Below are 18,621 nucleotides of genomic sequence, written 5' to 3' on the forward strand. Positions count from 1 at the left end.
CCACCCGCTGTGAGGTCCTTCGTTCCACTGATCTGATTTTTCAGCAACCTAAGCATGAAGTAAGCTTTTTAGTCATATTCATTTAAATTTACTAGTGGCACTGAAGACAACACAAGAAATATAACGACCAATTCCCAGGCTTTAACACTGTATTTTTGTGGCTAGTAGGACACCAGTGCCGTTTCCTAAAGCTGCACAATGCAGTTTTGCCACACTGAAACTACAGTTGAACTCTGCATTTTTATTTTGTATACTTATGGTGATAAACGTTTTCAAATCCTTTGTCTGAGATTAAATGCATTCAGCTTAAAGACATCTATAATGTGCTTTAAAAATCTACTTCCAAAGTCAAAAGCCTTTGTTTACTACTCCGAGGCAGTCAAGCACTGTAGGCGGGTGAGGGCTGCAGGGTCTCCTACAGCCTGTGTGGACTGCAGGAGGCCTGGCTCTGTAGCTGCTCCACGTATGCAGCACCCGCCGTATCCCCAGGGAGCTGCGCACATGGAGCGTCTACGAGACTGAGGCCTCCGCGCATGTACACGGCTGCGATACGCACCAAGTATCACACCACCAGGGACCTCACCGCTACGGAACCGTGTTGTACAGATTTTATTGTACCTGTCTTGGACAGCCTGCCTGTGCTTTTGCTGCTCCCAGAGCTATCTCCTCTTGTCAGGACTGATATCCCACTGAAGCTGCTGGCTTTCGTTACAGCTGGCTTCAGATTGCGGATGGAACTATCCGAGTCAGTGCTGCTCCAGGGACGGGGTTCGCAATACTTCAGCTCGTTCTCAGTGCTGCTCTGATGGCTGTTGGCTGATCTCCCTGATGTTTCCTTATTGATTCTGTAAGTTATAAACTAAACTTTTAGCACAAGCATCAATTGCAAAATAAGGGAAAAGAAAAAAAAGAAAAGATGAAATGCATGCAGAATACTTTGGGATTGTATTGTTTTTTTAAAGAAAGCATCAAATACCTAAGTATCTGTCGTCTTTGTTGTGTACTATTAGTTTCTTCCTCCTGGATTCTGTTGACATTTTAATAAGATAGCTTAATATTTATTAAGAAAATAGGAAAATGAAACAGAATTGAAGTGCACATTTTCTTACCTTTTATCAGTGAAATAATTCTCTTGGGAACACAGGGACTGAGGGGCAAAGAAGTGCAGAAATTAATATGAATGGCATCTAGTACACCCACAACAGCAGAGTAACAAAACACACTGCAATTCTGTATTATACATGGACAGTAACAGCATCCTCTTCATATTAAGCTGTCTGAAAAATTAACCTCTTTGGTGAATAATTTCCATGTTATGGGGAAAAGAAGACATTTTAAAAAGGCCCATCTGCAGGAAATAAAAGCATCAGAATAGTTACAACAGTGACCATTTTGTTTATATCAGTATTTTTCTGAGGTTACAGTTCTTCCATTGGGCCTTCGCTGCCTTATGTAATTTCCAGCTGCTGTGTGACTCCACAGGTCTGTTACCACCACCCGAGTTCCCTTGTCTTCTGCTTGAAAGCCTGAAGTAGATGATGATGCTGGCTATGGCAATAATTGTACTGAATTCTCTGGGTATAAGTACACATATGCTAAAAAGCAGAGAGAATATACCATCAAAAATGTTACTGTTCTCTTCAGTTACGTTCTCCTTGACTGCGACTCCTAACATTTAGAACCAAGCTTCCAAGGGTACAAGATGTGGTAAATGCACATGCAAAAGGAAAAGGCAGTTTTATATCCCAAATTACCCAAAATTCCATTCTTTTTGTTCGTAACTAAGGTGAACCAAACAAAAAAAAAGGCTTTTAGAAAATATTTGGATATACCAAATTATCATTCTCAAAGCTCATTACTATTCCTTCAGAACAAGAACCTCATTTTGGCTATATAAGAGCTAGAAATAAACGTCAGGAATAGTGGATTATCGTAAGTAAAGCATGGTTTTGAAGACATATTTGTTCTGCTTCATTCAATATAATTAAATGCAATCACCACTTATGATTCAATTATGGCCTACAATATTGTCCTGCTTGATAACATCAGTCAAGAGAGACTGGACTTCTAGCTTTCTGACTGAAATTTCACGTACAGGAATTTGAATGATTTTCTGTGACCAAATGTGTTTGATACAGACACAAGTAAGAAAAACCAACATTTTGGTTTGGGATTTGTGCAGATTTTTGTGCGTGTTTTTTGTTTCTTGAAATAATTATTGCTCTGAGCAACAACTGAAATAATTGCAGTAACAAAACTCCGTAACTTAAATTTCAGTAAGGGACAAAAGTATACACTGAAACAGGTAACGCTCAATAATGTGCCAAAATAATTCTGGAAGGTTGCTTGAGCTTCATACAGTAGTGATTAGAGAAAGCGGCAGACTTCCCAGTAACTTCAACACCATTTAAAACTCACTCAGGCCACATCGATAACTTTGATCTGCTCAGTCCCCTTCAGAAACAAAACATTTTCTGGAAAGAAGTATCTTTGAGCAAAAACCACTTGTGTACGAAGTAGTCATACAGAACACCGTAAGATTTTCTTTGATACATACATCTTGTGCAAATATTCTTTCTCTAGCTCTCTGATATTCTTCTTCACGTTCTTCTATGGATTTACTTCTTCTGTCATCTTTTAATCGTATTCTCATCTAAATTAAGTGATACAGTGTCAACTTCTACAGGAAAATGGTACAGATACACAGTCAAACACAGCAAGTGGAAGGAAGCAATCCGTGTGTATTTTACCTGGTTGTCATCTTTGTCTAAACTAGAGTTATCTCTTTTAAGGATGTACCGCTTCTGGAAATCATCACTCTTCTCATCCTTTATATGCTCACAAAACTTTTGGTCAGGTCTGTGAAAAGTTGTTAGAAAGAAAAGATTTATGGTTTTGTAAGCATATAACACACAGTGGAACAAATGGAAATATACTAATCATTAACATTAAATATGCTTAATATTCTAACTGAAGTATAATTTTGGTTGTCCAGGCAACGGAAAAGGTACCAAAACCGTAAGATGATGCGTCCCCCTGACGAGTCTTGTTCCTGAGGTATGGCAACCCTGCTTTTAAAATCTCTTCCTCCTTCAAAGCTTTTTGCTTCAACTTCCATTAAGGTGGCAAGCAAACCACATGCCTTTGGGGAATCAGAAGTGCTCTCGAATCCAGCCTGGTGCCATGCAATGGACATTGGGCATGCATGGGAGTGAAGAGAGGAGCGAGGTGCTTTCTGCTACAGCTGTAATACCTCAGAACTCATTTCAAGGGAAAAGAGAAGATAAGAAGATAGAGGAGAAAGCATTGACACAAACTTCTACAACAAAATTAGGTAGAAAGAACAGTTCAATGCAGGCAAGCAAGAGCTTCACAAGATCACAGTGAGAGGATGAAGCAACAGATTGTATCTATCGTTTTGGTATTTTATCTGCTTTGTGGAAGAAAATGAGATATTTTGTGAACTCTTGTTATTAAAAATAGATACCAAGTACCTAGACAATAAAACTACTACTATCATAAGAGAAGTTCTTAGACCATCAGGAAATATTTGTCTCATGACAGACAAATCGTATGCACACTCTTCTCTGTTTCTGTTTCTTTATTCATGACCTGGGACACGTGTATAGAGTCAGGAGATATTTTTCTACGAAACAGCCAACCCTAACTATGAGTTACTGGATGCCCAAACATAATTAGCAGGCATTTCAGAGAACCTTTCGACTGTCTTACCTCTTTCTTTTAAAGGTCCCTGAATTTACTGCCCTGCAATCACCAACTTCCCACTCCACTGAGACGTCCCAGTATGCACTGGGTTGTTGATGTCAGTAACATCACTGATCAGCGATGGAGCCGGGAATCTGCCTATGAGGAAAAGGTAAGTTTGGGTTTATTCAACATGGAGCAGATCTCCAAGGTTTTCTTTCTAAATTCTTATTTTATATCCAAAGCGATTTAAAATAAGAATACTGAAAACATTAAGAATCGTAGTGTCTGCAGGTTAGATGAAATGCCTGCTAATTAGTAACTACACCTACAGGGGGCTTCCAGAGGCCGTAAGCTGCTTAAATACTGGCTAGAAAAATAAGGCATAAAAATGAAGAAATAATCTTTAATAGTTCTTATTCCACACTTTAAGTGCTAGACTGAAGCATCACTCTAGAGATGCTCGACAGTGCAAAGGCAACAGATTTGAAATGTGTGGCTTTAAGTCAATTTAGATAGAGAATGAATAGCCAAAGCAAAACCACATACATGAATACATAAGTTCTCCAACATGTATTTAGGTTCTGTATATTTTTCTAGAAACTTCTGAAGAGGAAACTGTTTATGTAAGTGAAATTTCAGTGTGGCATATTATTTCAATTCTACTGACTCTAAAATTAGGGTGGATAAGTAGATTTTTTTCCTTCCAAAGCTATGGAGAGTGTAGATAAGAGACTGGGATTAGGATGCATATGCTGTAAATTCCTATTTTCATGTTCAAATCATGAAGTACTTAAAACGACACCACACACACAAAAATCTCAAAATGGTGTCAGGCAAATATTTTAAGTTAAAACTAGAAACTCAGTGGCATAAATATGCCACGACATTAGTCCTTTGTCTTTCTGATAGAAAATGAGGAGAGAGAGCAAGTGCAGAGGACAGAGAACAGCTAGGTCCTTTGACTGAAGAGGTCAACTGCACGTGGGGTTTGGAGTTGCTGTGGTCCCAGTGCTACTTTTTTTGTAATACAGATTACTAGTGGTTTCTCCAAAAACTGCCCAGCCCTCACAGTGAAGTGGTGTGCCATGACTCGTTAACCTGGCTGACACTGCCACTGATTAGAGATGGCTGTCTTCCCTGCTACGTTTGCTCTGTAAGGCCTTGTGAGATCTGTAAGCAACATTATTCCAACAAAAGACTTCAATGCATTAATTTTTCCAATAGATTTTTACAGTACAAAAGCCAAAGTTGTGCCAGTATCCTCCCCTCCCTTCACCAAATCAGAAATGACCCCATTCCAAGGGTTGGTTCTGCTTTCCAAAAGAATCAGAGCATGTACTTCGTACACTTTACTGGTATAAATCTTTAAACAGATAAATTTGTACTTGATGGAAACAAAGTTAGCAAGGCAACTCTGCGAAAAAAGCAACAAAAAGTCTTAATTTACAGATAACATCCTTTTTTTCCCCCAGAAGAAGTTTGAACGTGATACGGGTCACATTATTACACAGCACTGAAACATGAACAGTGAAGATCTTGCAACTACCTCTCCCTGGTACATGGTTCCTGATGAGCAGACAGACCCCACAGACTGCATAATAATCCCAGGAGTTACAGCTATCCATCAAAATGTTTTGTCAAGACTTTTACACTTACATTCTTGTATTGCTAGTTTTATTTACTATGACTGACTTCCCACTCTGGTCCACATTGTGCTCTAATCCAAAGTAAGCAGCTACCCTGTGCAACAGCATTCTGTGGTAGGATGTCATCGGCGGAAACTTTTTTCTTGGAGCTCTGGAAGAAAACAACAGTAGCTTTATTAAACCAAACAGAAACAGTCAGGAATTCTTTTCTTCCTATAAGAGTTTAGTACTTACTCATTATTACCAATGAAATCTAAAATTTCCTGTTCTAATTTCAGCAGCATCATTCTGTCCCTGAAAATAAAGACACAGCAACTCAATATGAGACATTCCAATAACTGCAGTTGTGTTCATCTTAAGAATGCACAGGTAAGATCTGTGAGCAAGGGATGATGTCAGACTGTAAACAGGACCACCAGCTGTCAAACGCAGTATTTCTAGGACAAAACTTTTCAGTAAGCTATACTGTATTGAACCCATCTAGTGAATCATGCTGCTCCCATCTCAGAAATAAGAATACAAAAGATTCCCCCAAGTAATCCCTGCCCAGTGAGATCAAGACAAAGCACAGTCATTGAGGAGACAATCTCAAGAAGGAAAAGCAGTGCCTAGGTTCTTTCCTGTTGGTTAGCACAGGCAGCACCATTTGCAGAGGCCTGAACTGGCCCTTGGGTTACTGAGACAGAATGACAATGGGAAGCACTACAACATAGCAACAGCCAAGTGGTGAAAAGCTGGCACACACTGCAATGTGCTGAGGTATTAAAAGAATACAAAGACACTAAAACTCAAGGTGATAGAAATGAACATTATGCTTCTGCCAGCTCCAAACACGTAAATCAACTGACATACAGTTCATGATTTATACACATCGGGTCACCAAGCTTCCCAGCTACAAACACGTAAATCAACTGACATACAGTTCATGATTTATACACATCGGGTCACCAAGCTTCCCAGCTACAAACACGTAAATCAACTGACATACAGTTCATGATTTATACACATCGGGTCACCAAGCTTCCCAGTACAATGGGAAGCACTACAACATAGCAACAGCCAAGTGGTGAAAAGCTGGCACACACTGCAATGTGCTGAGGTATTAAAAGAATACAAAGACACTAAAACTCAAGGTGATAGAAATGAACATTATGCTTCTGCCAGCTCCAAACACGTAAATCAACTGACATACAGTTCATGATTTATACACATCGGGTCACCAAGCTTCCCAGTTACTGCACGTGTAAACCCACAGCAGACCTTCATCTACCATTTCTTACTTTCACTGGGATGCTTTATGACTTCAAAGGGGAACAACATAGGAGTCTAGCAGAGGTCCGTGCTTTCTAGTTTGACTCTATAGGAGTCAAAATGATGTTGGCCCATTATTACAGCTTATTTCACATTTTTTCCCAATAAAATTGAATCCCAATAAGCAATCATAACTATGATATGCACACAGCAGTGGAATTGCTTTTGCGACAGCAGCACAATTCCACAGAGTTAATTTTTTGGCTTGTACATACAGCCACAGACCCAGTGTGAAAACCCACTGAGGAAAAGAACCAGAGACATCCTGCAAACCTCAGAGCAACAGAACCATGGCAGCTCTGTTGCTAACAAGTGACTTGAATTAGGTCAGATTTAGTCTCTGATTGCAGAGGGAGGATGTACCATGGTTATATATGGTGCAGATTAAAAAATATTCCTTTCTCTGTAAACTCAGTGCAAGGCAGACTCAAGTAAGAGAAGGCAGTTTGGTTTCTAACAAGCAGGTGCTAAGAGAGTGCAAGTTTTAGAGACGTAGTATTAGAGTCCCTTCAGGGAGAGAACTGAACACAGACAAAACTCATTATTTGCCTATTAAACATTAAAAACATTTAAAGCATTTAAATGCCCTGAACCTCTGTTCACGTAACACACAAATTACAGTAGACTAGTGTTTCAGAAAGCCTGCACAGCAGAATCACACCCTACATAACCGACAGGTAGATTAGACATTTAAGAGGAAAAAAAAACCCAAACAAACAAGCAAAAAAAAGGTGGTGTGACACCTCAGGCAACAACGAACAACAAAAACAGAAAGCTGACTTTGCTAGTGCTTACCTGGGATTGTTTTTTAATGTATTTACTAAAAATTCATGAAGATCTATACCAGTGGAATCTGTATACTCTTGACTGGAATCTAAGGGTGAGGGGAAAGAGAGCAAAATTACACTTGGAAAAACCACTAATATTATTTTTTTCCAGTTAGTGCTGAACACACTATTTATGGATCAATACTACATAACTATTAGGCACGTTATTCCCAAAATCAAACATTTCCAGTTTCCAGGGAAAAGGCTGACAAGTAAAAAACCAGAAAATTGAACAAAATAACCCCTCAACACCCTAATTCAAGTGTAATACAGAAACAAACGCTTCAGGAACATTGCCAGTCTCTGAAGCAGTGTATCATCCTGAGCCACCCCATTTCCATCCGCCTTCAGAGTCTTCTCAATGGACTTTGAGGATCAGCAGCTGATCTACAGAATTACTGGATGTTGCCTAAAGAAATACCGTGATTCAGAATGTAGGAGCTTACCCTTCACAAATTTATTTGTACTATTAAAAATCCTTGTTCTGTTTGTTTTCACAAAACAATGTTTAGAAGGTTTCAAAAAGTAGACTCACAACTTTCTGCCTCCTTTCTGGTTTCAGTGAATCAAAGTATTCAAAGCTCTATTTTGTTCTCTAAAACCTGCCTCTGAAAGAAATTATTTAACCATACCGTCCCTTACAGGAGCACCTCCCAGAGTTCCACGTCTTAGAACACAAAGTTACAGATGTTTTAATAACATTTTGGGATCACAAATTACTTCTATATTAACCTAATCTCCAGTCAGGCACAGCTTGAATTCTGCCTAGGACTCAGGTGTCCCAGGCCCTTCTGGGGTCAGCAGAGAGAGCAGACACTGCAAATTACCTTCTGTCAGCAATGAGGGGGCTACTTCACAAGGAAGGGTAGGATTCGGTGGAGACAGAAGCTGTGCAGGCTGCTCCATCAAAAGCAACAGTGCCAGCAGAGCAGCTTCTTGGCATATGGGAAACTGGGTGAGCCAACTGTCCAGTCTTCAGAAATGAGACCTGAATTTTTCCTGGAGAAAATCCAAGTCCTCCTGAGGACAGGGAATCCCTAGTTCCCCAAAGAAGAATGATGTCAGCTTCCTTTATCTGCAGAGCTCGCTATGCCATCAATCCTGCCCACATATTATGAAGAAAGAATAAAAGAAACCAGGCAAGTTTGAGCGTTGATCGTTTGGGATTACTTTTGATTCTAAGGAAAGTAAAAAAAAAAAGGGTATGCCTGGTAAAACTACTTTAAAGATTGAATAATTATTTATTTTTTTTTAAATTTGCAAGAGAGCAATAATTTTGTTCTAATTACTAGACCATTGATGCTTAAATTCCATGGTTTTCTATTTTGGCACTTCCTAAATTAGGAGTCATTAACCTCCAGAGGAGGTACTGGGTGAATTTAGAACAGCTATCTCCACCTTACGCATCTTCTTACTTTGCTCTCAACTGTTCATCATTACCTAACACACTGGGTATTTTTTAAAGGCATCACATCATCTATACATGCAGTTAAGGTCTCCATCCCAGTGCTTTCTGTTTCACAAATACCTGGGGACACCACATGAGGAAGGCCTTATGGAACTGAGGGACGCAAGATGGACAACTGCCACAAGTCTCAAAAACAACTCCAGCTTTAAAGATATTTCCTACATGCTGTTGATCTAAGACATTTAGATAAACATTGTGGATCCTTTATTTAGAGCAAGAGCTACAGAATGATCTGCTAACTGAAATGCATAGTTTTCTACCTTTAGGAGGTATTAAGTAATGAGGACAAACAGTCTCACATCATTAATTTTACAATTCTCTTTCAAGTTAAAAACAAAAGATTCTCAGCAGATAAAACAGATCTTCAATCCAGAATGTGAAAATACTAAAGTGAAAATATAATACTTGTCATTTGTACTTATGTGGTTCCATTTGCACTCTAAAACTTCATAAAAACATTCTAGATACTACCAAAAGTAAAATAAGCAAACAAGAACATTGACTTCTGTCGAATAAAGATCAGAACAAGGACAAACATAGTTATTCTCCTAATGAGAATGAATCCTGTAAGAAAGCCTAGGAATGTGGCAATAACTTCCTCTGACCAGCAAAGTCGGTTTTCCAAAGAACACTTGGACACAACCGAGGCAACAGGATTGCTTTTATGTTGGTCTGCATTGTTTTACAGCAAGAAAAAAAAAAAAGTATTTGCTGGATGATGTGTGTTTGCTGAAGCCTTGAAAACCCTGTATCCCTCTGAGACCAATTTCCTCCCCAGCTCAAAGATGTCTGATCTATTAGCTTCATTTGCTAATAAAACGAGTAAATTTTATACAATGATGACCTGGAAGCAAGCTGTACTTCCTCTAAATACTCTTTTATCTACACGGTACATTTAAAAGCACAATGACAGATAGCAAACCTCTTGATAACATTTTTCTGGACAGTTTCTCACTGCATTTTTCCTTTTCTGTTTCATCTTTTGCAGGCTTTTCTTCTTTCTCAAAAGACTGTGACAACTGGATCTGAATTTTCTCCTGTCAAGAGTAAAAAGCAGTCATCATGGAAATTATTTGAAACAATACCTGCAGAGAACCGTTTTGTACTATATTACCTACAAAATAAGAATTGCCTTCATATTCTTTCTGATCCCACAGGTACTTTACGCAACCACAAAATTAAAATATTTATCAGTAAATCAAAAGCTACAGAGAAGGCACAGAAAGTACCCTGCACTTTTTAGAATTTACTCACACTTCCAGACCCTGAATGCCATTGCAAATTAATCTAAAGTGTCTTGGTACACATCTGAAAACATTCATTTTTCAGATGTATACATTCTAAACAGCTTCTAAATTTTTAAGTAATGCATCATCCATGATGCTTTTTTCCCTCCCATTCTTCGCAGTCCTTGACTATAAAAGCTTGTTTCAAGTTCAATACGGTTCACACCAAGAAGAAAACCTAAACCAAACCAAACGATTCAATCTAAGGCAGACCAGCATTCCTGGATCAACCGAAAGGAAATATTTACAATACAACATACCACAGCAAAATGTGCAAACCCTACTGTTGTCAAGGCTTAGACTCTGAGCTTCCTGTATATTTTGACAGAGTAGCTTTGTGTGTAATCATCTCAAAAGCCACGGTTTTGTACTAGTAGGTGAACTATCATAAAACCTTTCTCCCAAATACAGCAAAGAGCAGCTTCCCTTTGAAATTATAGTGACACAACAGTCCTCTAAGCAGTGGAAGATTGTAATTTCTTCATGCCTCTTTACTTTTTAACAAGATTGTCAGTGAAGGACTAAACATATTTCAGACAGCAAAAGCAGAGGAGGAAGGGGAAGCAGAGATGGCATGTCTGAATGACTCCAAGAGGATGAGTGGCAAAGCTCTGCAAGAGCAACATTCTCCCATTACTTTTTACCTTGAAATCCCTCAAATGTCAATTTTGCTCCCCCAGATGCCAACTGAGTTGATGCTGTCACCTCTGAAACTGAGAGATCTGATCTTTCTCAACCCAAAGAACCTGCCCCTCATCTATTCTTGCCTGTCACTCTTCTGTCCCACACCTAATCCTGTCCCACGCAAGTCCTCACTCTTCCTTCAAACCCATTCTTACCCATATCCAGGCACCTGCTCTAAGCTTCTCCTCGTGTTGTTCCACAGACTTGATCTCAGTCATGTAAGCCGGCCAGAGTTAAATATAGTTGGGATTCACCAAGGCTAAAGACTGTTTCACATGCAAACACATCCTTGCACAGCCTGCGGTAATGCTCCTGCCTGCCCTAGCACAAACTGCTCTACCTCCCCTGGTGCCTTCAGAGCTGGATGATAGAAACGCTGTGCTAATAGGGGGTGGTTAAAAATGAGGTTCCATATGCGTTTTTGTAGTAACAACTTATTCAAATGAGAAAAAAAGTTTTGTAGTTTGGTAGTTTTATCAGCTCTGTCTCATTACAATTTTTCCCCACGTTAAATGTTCTAATTAAACTTATTAATCCACACATGACTTATTAATTCATACATGCAAAACAGCATAACAAGTGTGAAGGCTTCTCAGCGTTTATGAGATTATTGATATCCAAGTCTGATACAACCCATCACCATTAACTAGGAGAGAATTATACAAAAGAGTTCATTGTTAGTCCTGAAAATTTATTTAGTTACAAACCTTAAAGAGTCCAAAACAAATCTTCACATTCCTTGCCTCATAAATGTGAATATAATTCAAAGGAGCAAATTGCTTGTCACTAAGTGCATTACACCTACTGTTCACCTCATAGCTGCGAACAGCTATTTGAAAAAGAAGCAAACATGGTTTATGTCTAAGAAATTGTTTCTGACTTGGATTTGCCCATATGTTATTCTCCATTTTACAATATGTGACAAAACTATCAGTAAAGTAAGGAAATTTTCATAGTATGATTTTCCTTCACTAGAAGATTGATTGACTCCCCATTCTAAACTCATCTGAAGTAAAAGCATATAGCAAGTTTAGTCAAAGCATTTCAGCAAGTAATAATTTTCATAGTTCTTTTCCCATCGAGAGCTAAAAAAGGATCAGCCATCTGAACAGCCAGTTCTACTACCACCAACTCTGCTTCAAAGTGTGATACAACAGAACTGTGGACCAAAGGGCACTTTCTTGTGATTTCATGCTATAAAAAACTGTAGCATCTAATTAAATATGACCTACTTGACTGAAAAGCTGCCGAAAAAGTATTTTAACTTTTATTCCCTAAAATGCTTTTAATTCCGTCCTGTTTGTAGCGAGTCTTTGCTGGCATACTGATTCAACAGTCCCGTCGTTGTAACTCACATCACTATCTTAAGTCCTCACTGTAGCAGAAAAAATTGTCACCAAATCCTGATCAAAAGAAAAAAAAGCAAAACCCCTCGAACCATCAAAACTCAAAAAATTCCTCAAGGTTAAAACACTTGAGGAAAAGTTAAGAGTCAGGAAACATTACAGAATATCACACAAAGGCCCTGCATCCTGGAGTCTTGGCTTTTAACAGCAGTCGCTAAAACCAACAACTACCTGAATTTACACATGCCCATAGAAGCTAACATTACAGACTCTTGTCTTCTCTCCCCACCCGCCTCCTTTGGGTTGTGTTCTTTTGCTAAAGAAGAAAAAGCCCAATCTTTGGAAGGTTTATTTACTTGTTACTTGAGTAACAACTGTCATTCATGTGAAAACAGTCTTTCCTTAAGAGGAGCTGACATGGCTCATCCTTTGCTCCTCATACTTCATGTTAGAGCACACAGAATCAGAACCAGCCCAGCACCTAATATTTAAACAAAGGGCAGCAAGAGAATAAAGAGTTAGTGTACCTACAAAGCTAAAAGATCAAATAAATCAGTTACATTCTTCCTCCTGCAATAAACTGATAAGCTTGTACTTTCACAGCACCTTTCCAAAAAGGGCTGCTGGGGCTTTCCAACATTAAGGGTTAAAAATATGTAAGCTCTTACTTAGGTTTCTCACTAAGGAACAGTATTTTTTGTCATTCAAGCAAATATAAAAAAAGTGTATCAGAAAGTAAATGGATCTGCTTGAGAAATTTTGTCGGGTCTGTCAACCTCTTTCATTGCAGCCTTCTGAGGAACAGCAGCCAGCAGTGATTTGCTAAATGGCTTCTACACCCACGAGCTTTATCCTGCTGAGAGCTTTCCACTAGTGTGTAAAGGGTGACTGATAACAGTCACAGACAAGACTACAGAGTTAACCCAAAACTCACTCCACTTCCTAGCTGAGTGAGTACATTTTTCATCCTGTCAAGGCGAACACTTTCTAATCATTAAAAATCAGGATTCTTCAAGGATTGAGCAACTTTATCCTCAATTTTATGCTTAACTCTTACAATCTGTTTTAATTATGAACACAAAACTGGAACCCATTTTCTGGATGCCATCACTGATACAACAGAGCAGTGACTTTCCCATCAAGGGGAAGCAATCTCAGAGGTTATCTTCGTGCTGCCAGGGAATGCTGTGCAGGACAGTCTCTCCCTTCACCCGGCCACTGGACCTCCCACGAGGCCCAAGCACAGTTAACGCATATACATCACGCTTCAAAGCGCAGGGCCTGAGGTAGCCAACAGCCATTGGTGCTTACAGAAGAACTCTTCCATGCCATTCCCAAAGATTCCTTGAGAGGGGAGCAATCTGAAGAAATTGCCTGCATGAGTTGTTACAGAAGGTCATGGAAGACCTGTGCTACACACATGGGATGTGCACTCCAGCATCAGAACTTGCAACAAATTCTACTTCTCTTTCCTTCAACATGCATTTCTCCACTCTGCAGGGAGGAATTTAATTTGTTCTCTCAATCATTTGCATAGTTCTTGGGATTCATAATCCATTTTTTCTAGATTACTGTTTCTAAAGAAAACACACAGCTAGCTCTAGCTTTATTTCTTAATATAGAGTCTGGTTTATGGTTTCCTTTCGTACAAACTTTGATTATCACAGAAGTCAATTGATTCTGTAGAGCTGACCTTTACCTCTTTTCAACTACTGTAGTAATTCCTTCCAAGAAAAGCCCTGCAGTACGCAGAGCTAAGGATAGATTCCCAGAAGACATGGTAACAAATGCCATCGGCAGAGAACCCTTACTATAAATGTATGAGTTTTAATCATTATGTACATGGTGGTGTATAGTGCTGGAGCTTTCTAAAATCTTAATACACTGCGGATGAACAGGTCATCAAATCAGGATTCTCTTTTCCTGTAATTAGATCAGAGACTGAAAAAGTTAAAACCCTGTTGCTTCATCTCAAACAACTAAGCCTGAACTAGATCTCTCTAAGATTTTGTTAATCTCAATTTTAACAAAATTGAGATTTTGTTAATCTTAGGTGCAACAGGGTTGTAAATAGTAGTATTAACTTTTCTACTGTCTTTTAATCTCTTACTCTGCAGCAGCCTATACCAATCTAAGACTTGGACTTTCATCAAATTAGCAGGCCCAATTTCAAAATTTCTCTAGTCAACTCTTCAAATATTGGTGTATTAGTGAAGGACTATGAAAAAGCCTACTTTGGTTTTTTTCCCCCAAGAAAAAAGTCACACCCTTTTGATACTTCGTGGTTGTCTCTTACAAAAGTTTAATTAGCTCGGTAAATACCTACAGGAGTATTCCTTCCTCCCTCCCCAGAACTGAATTACAATTCCTCCAGCAACATCCCCCCCTTCTGCCAGTTCCTTCTGCTTGTTAAGAAAAGTGAGAGTTTTCACAAAAAAGACAGTTGAGAATCTTTTCAAACAGCAAAATAAGTGAAAAAAGAAAAGCATTTTGATGCCCCTCACTCGTACACAGAACTAAACCCTGAAATAGTGTTGTGCTGTACAAATACAGACTGGTGTGAAGGTGAAGTCAGGAAAGCTAGATTGTTTTAAATTCTCTAAAGTATTTTTATATATTTTGTCCAGCATTTAGGAACTTCAAGTGTGTTATATCATCTTAGTAGATCAGTCTTCAGACATACCTCAGGCACGTGTTACTAGAACTACCAGCAATTCTGACTAACATGCAGGAATTCAGTTAAAATGCCAGAAGTTATAACAGTTTTAATTTTCCAAATATAAAAAGCTGATAAATTACACTGTGTATTAAAAATAATTTCTGTCTTACTGATGGCAGAGAGCAGTTAAGCAGTTTAAGACTCTCTCAAGTGAGCACTAGAGTTAAAACAATAGTAGCACTAGAGTTAAAACAATTAACAAAACCCTCTTGCTGTTCCCCAGATATTGACTGTTATAGTTCAGAAAATCAAAGCAAATTCTTCATTTGATATTACCACCTCTATTAAAGCTATATTAAAAAAACCCCACAAAACCATATGGTGCCTCTATATTTAAAGAGTACCCAAAAGATTTTGTTTTGAACAGTAAGTTACTTCACATTTTTTCAGAAATGTCAGTAATGTGATTTTTACCTGGAGGTCCTGTGATATTTCAGCTGTGGGAGGTGGTGGATATTCTTCACATACAGCAAGGCTCCGAACTAACTTTAACTTTGTGTTTGACTAAAGGAAAGTATGTAAAATTAAAAAACTATGGCTTCTAAAAATTTATATAAATATACCATAAGCTGTGATTTTTCCACTCATTTTATATTAAAACAAAATGGCTGAAAATTGCATTTTTAATATTTTCAACAGAATAATTCCCTTTAGGATGAAAATACCCAAGCAACTGCAGCTTTTGAAGGCACTGTCAGCACAATAGAGCACATCTAATGAAGAGTAAATAAAATCTTTGGGAAGGTGTTTCTCTCCATAACAATAAAAAGCCACTAAAAATATAAAGGCAAACCACAAAAGCGGACAACTAGGCAAGACAAAAATCCAACAGAATAAAACAAAGCTTCAATGCCAAAAAATAAAACTAAAGGCACTTTTCACAAAGTAAAAAAGCTTCACAAAGCATGAAGGGCTTCCTTAGCATGCCAGCACACGAGTCTACTATACCTTCGACCTTTTTGCTGTCTGTCCAAAAGACTGCACTGGCCGCTGAACGACAGGCACAACAGAAAAGGTTTATATTAAACTTAATGGTACAGTTTTATGAATGCAGAAGTCTGTATAAGAGAAAGCTTCAACAGTTATCATTGACACGATGGTCAAATCTGTGAAAGGAACAGCAGGTGCTTTCGGCTGAAGGATTACGCGCTCTCCCAGTTTCATTGTGCTTGTCTTTGATTTCTCCATTTATCATGAATAGATGTTACAGGAATTTAACAGGAAGGAAGGGTTGTTCTTGTTCAGTGAGATCCAAGCAGTTTACTCTCTCAGCCAGCTCCTACAGTTTAAATTCTCATGTCCTAATTTCCTTGGCAACATGACATGGTTTTTATGAATTTTCTTCCTATTCCTGAAACCTACCTGGAAAAATGATATGGGGAAAAAAAGTGCCTTGCCTCTACCAGGGGAGCAGATGATGACCTGTCACAAGCAAGTTAAAGCATGTGGTTTTCCTTTCATCTTAGGACCTGTGACAGTGCAACTTAAAATGGGCTACTGGTCAATTTTTTTCTCTTTGCATTAATTTGTTCTTTCTCCTCCTAGATCCCATCTTCCCATCCCATGCTGCTGTTTCTTTTAAAAAAAAAAAAAAACATTGCTAGAGTTTTATTACAGTATACATGACTGAAAGATACATTTGAATCAACAAAAGTGTTAGTTTTAACTTAACATCTTAACAGTTAAGAAATTGTTAGTTAAAACTAACTCAACCCTGTGTGACAGTTACACAGGACTAGAGGCACTTACAGTGGTATAACAATTTCAGTATTGGTTCCAGTGCAGAACTAATCCTGAGAAGAGACAAGCTTTTAACAGAACTAGTTTTACTGAGCACAGTCCTAATATTTGTGAGGAAAAATTAACATTGGTAATATAATTTCAAATGTCTAATAGGCAAATAATAAATCATTAGTTTACTAATACAGAAAAGTATTTCTTCCTTTTCCAAATGAAAACTGAGTTTGAAAGCTACATGAAGACCAGCCTTCCTTGTCCTAGGCTCACAGGAGCAGGGGTCTATCAGGTGCCTTCATTTCTTAGCAAGACATACATGTTGCTAAAAAAGAACACCTAACAAGTAAAGGGCTCTGCCACATAAAGGCAGAAGAGCTGCTATTACCCTCATTTTCCTCGAGTCCCAAATGTCTTTTTTGGACGTTATGCCAGCTCAGCTGAAGAGCAGCAGAAGGGGAGCTCATTTAAGCTCATTTCACAATATAACAGGGTTTTAAATAGCAGCACCAAAACCTAACTGAACTCATCACCAGGTTTTTTTAAAGGAGCCTTGCTGAGATTTTGAGCAGCAAAGAGTTCAAACGTTCTCATATCTAGAACAATACAGAGACACTGAGTTTTGCTGTTACCTGCAAAATATTTTGTTCTTTCAATCACTTATGCTGAAAGCATATTGAAAACTGACACTCTGCATATCCCTGACAAAACTGCAATTACACCAAGCTACTAAACCTTCAAGAACTGGATGATTTCCCAGCCTCATATCAATTACTCCAGCATCACTTATCTTAGGTGGGCTCAGATCAAGTATTGTGAAGTTAAAATCAAATCAGCACTGCCAGGAGTCCTCAGTTCACTCACAAAACAACAGGCAAAAGAATATACACTTGGGCAACTGTTTACTTTTTGCAAGATCTGGGAAGCTTTGAAGCCAGTATACAACTGAAAAGAGCGTACGGAAGCAAACACCCCGCAGATCCACCATTTGGGGCAGGTGGGGGGTGAAATAATTGACTTCCTTATACAGGATATAAGACATTTTAAATTAGCCAAACAGAATTTCTAATACTGTTAACCAAAGCCTTACACATAAGTTACTGCTCACTAATCAGATAAGACATATTCAATTATTTTAGACAGGGATTTAAAAAAAAAAAAAAAGAGATTGCTGCCAGGAAGCAGAAACCATATCATAATCAAACTTAATTAAGATCTGTACAGAGCACCTATCTCCTCCTCACCTTACCTCAGTAAAGTCTCAGGAACCCTTTGCAGCCAAAACTTAAGTATGTTTGTTCATGCCAGTAAAGTGAAGCAAATGCCTCAAAAATTGAGATATTGGAATTGAAATGATTTAGTATAAAATCTGAATTATTTGTAAGCACATTTAAAATTCAGGTGGATTTCAGACTTCAGTCACAATAGCACTAGTTTGATGGTACATTCCTTTAAGTGTTTTACATGCGTTGTATCTCATCTTCCAGTTTGCTTGCAGAATTGGAATACCATGGTGCTCTGTTTCATGAGCAATTTTTAGGCACCAAACCAGCACCAATAACACTGGAAAGAGAGCTGGGAGGGCACTGCAGGAGGGAATTCTCTCTCGACTCAAACAACTCAAACCTCAGTTATGTGAGATAAGTATCATCCCACCCACCACATTAAGACTTGTTATCTAGAAACACCTGCTTGTAAAACAATCCTTTGATAGGCGTGGATTCTTCGCTTTCCTGCATGACTTCAAGGATGCCAAAACCTGAAACACAAGCCCTCGCATCCAGCTATAACTGTGAGGAATAACCACCACGCCTTGACACGCAAGAAGCACTAAACAAACCTGGTATGGCTGAACAGCAGGCACAGCTCAGGGGCCAAAAGGCCTACGATGT

General features: G+C 38.6%; 1 protein-coding gene across 2 annotated transcripts in view; it reads right to left on the bottom strand.

Annotated features, from left to right (window-relative positions):
• The window catches only part of R3HDM1 (R3H domain containing 1), a 54,622-nt gene that overhangs the window by 30,611 nt on the left and 5,390 nt on the right, over positions 1–18,621 (bottom strand). The window contains exons 2-12 of one of the 2 annotated variants that reach the window (XM_010142665.1): positions 15,944–15,985; positions 15,410–15,499; positions 9,883–9,997; positions 7,461–7,539; positions 5,589–5,648; positions 5,365–5,505; positions 2,751–2,859; positions 2,558–2,653; positions 1,110–1,147; positions 977–1,027; positions 619–845 (exon numbers count right to left, since the gene is read on the bottom strand). In XM_010142665.1, the coding sequence (XP_010140967.1) occupies positions 619–845; positions 977–1,027; positions 1,110–1,147; positions 2,558–2,653; positions 2,751–2,859; positions 5,365–5,505; positions 5,589–5,648; positions 7,461–7,539; positions 9,883–9,997; positions 15,410–15,499; positions 15,944–15,985 (1,048 nt within the window). The remainder of the gene's footprint in view (positions 1–618; positions 846–976; positions 1,028–1,109; positions 1,148–2,557; positions 2,654–2,750; positions 2,860–5,364; positions 5,506–5,588; positions 5,649–7,460; positions 7,540–9,882; positions 9,998–15,409; positions 15,500–15,943; positions 15,986–18,621) is intronic. The other variant, XM_010142666.1, reaches the window with a different exon arrangement.

Source organism: Buceros rhinoceros, unplaced genomic scaffold (genome assembly GCF_000710305.1).
Source record: "Buceros rhinoceros silvestris isolate BGI_N320 unplaced genomic scaffold, ASM71030v1 scaffold1029, whole genome shotgun sequence".
Classification (NCBI taxonomy): Eukaryota; Metazoa; Chordata; class Aves; order Bucerotiformes; family Bucerotidae; genus Buceros; species Buceros rhinoceros.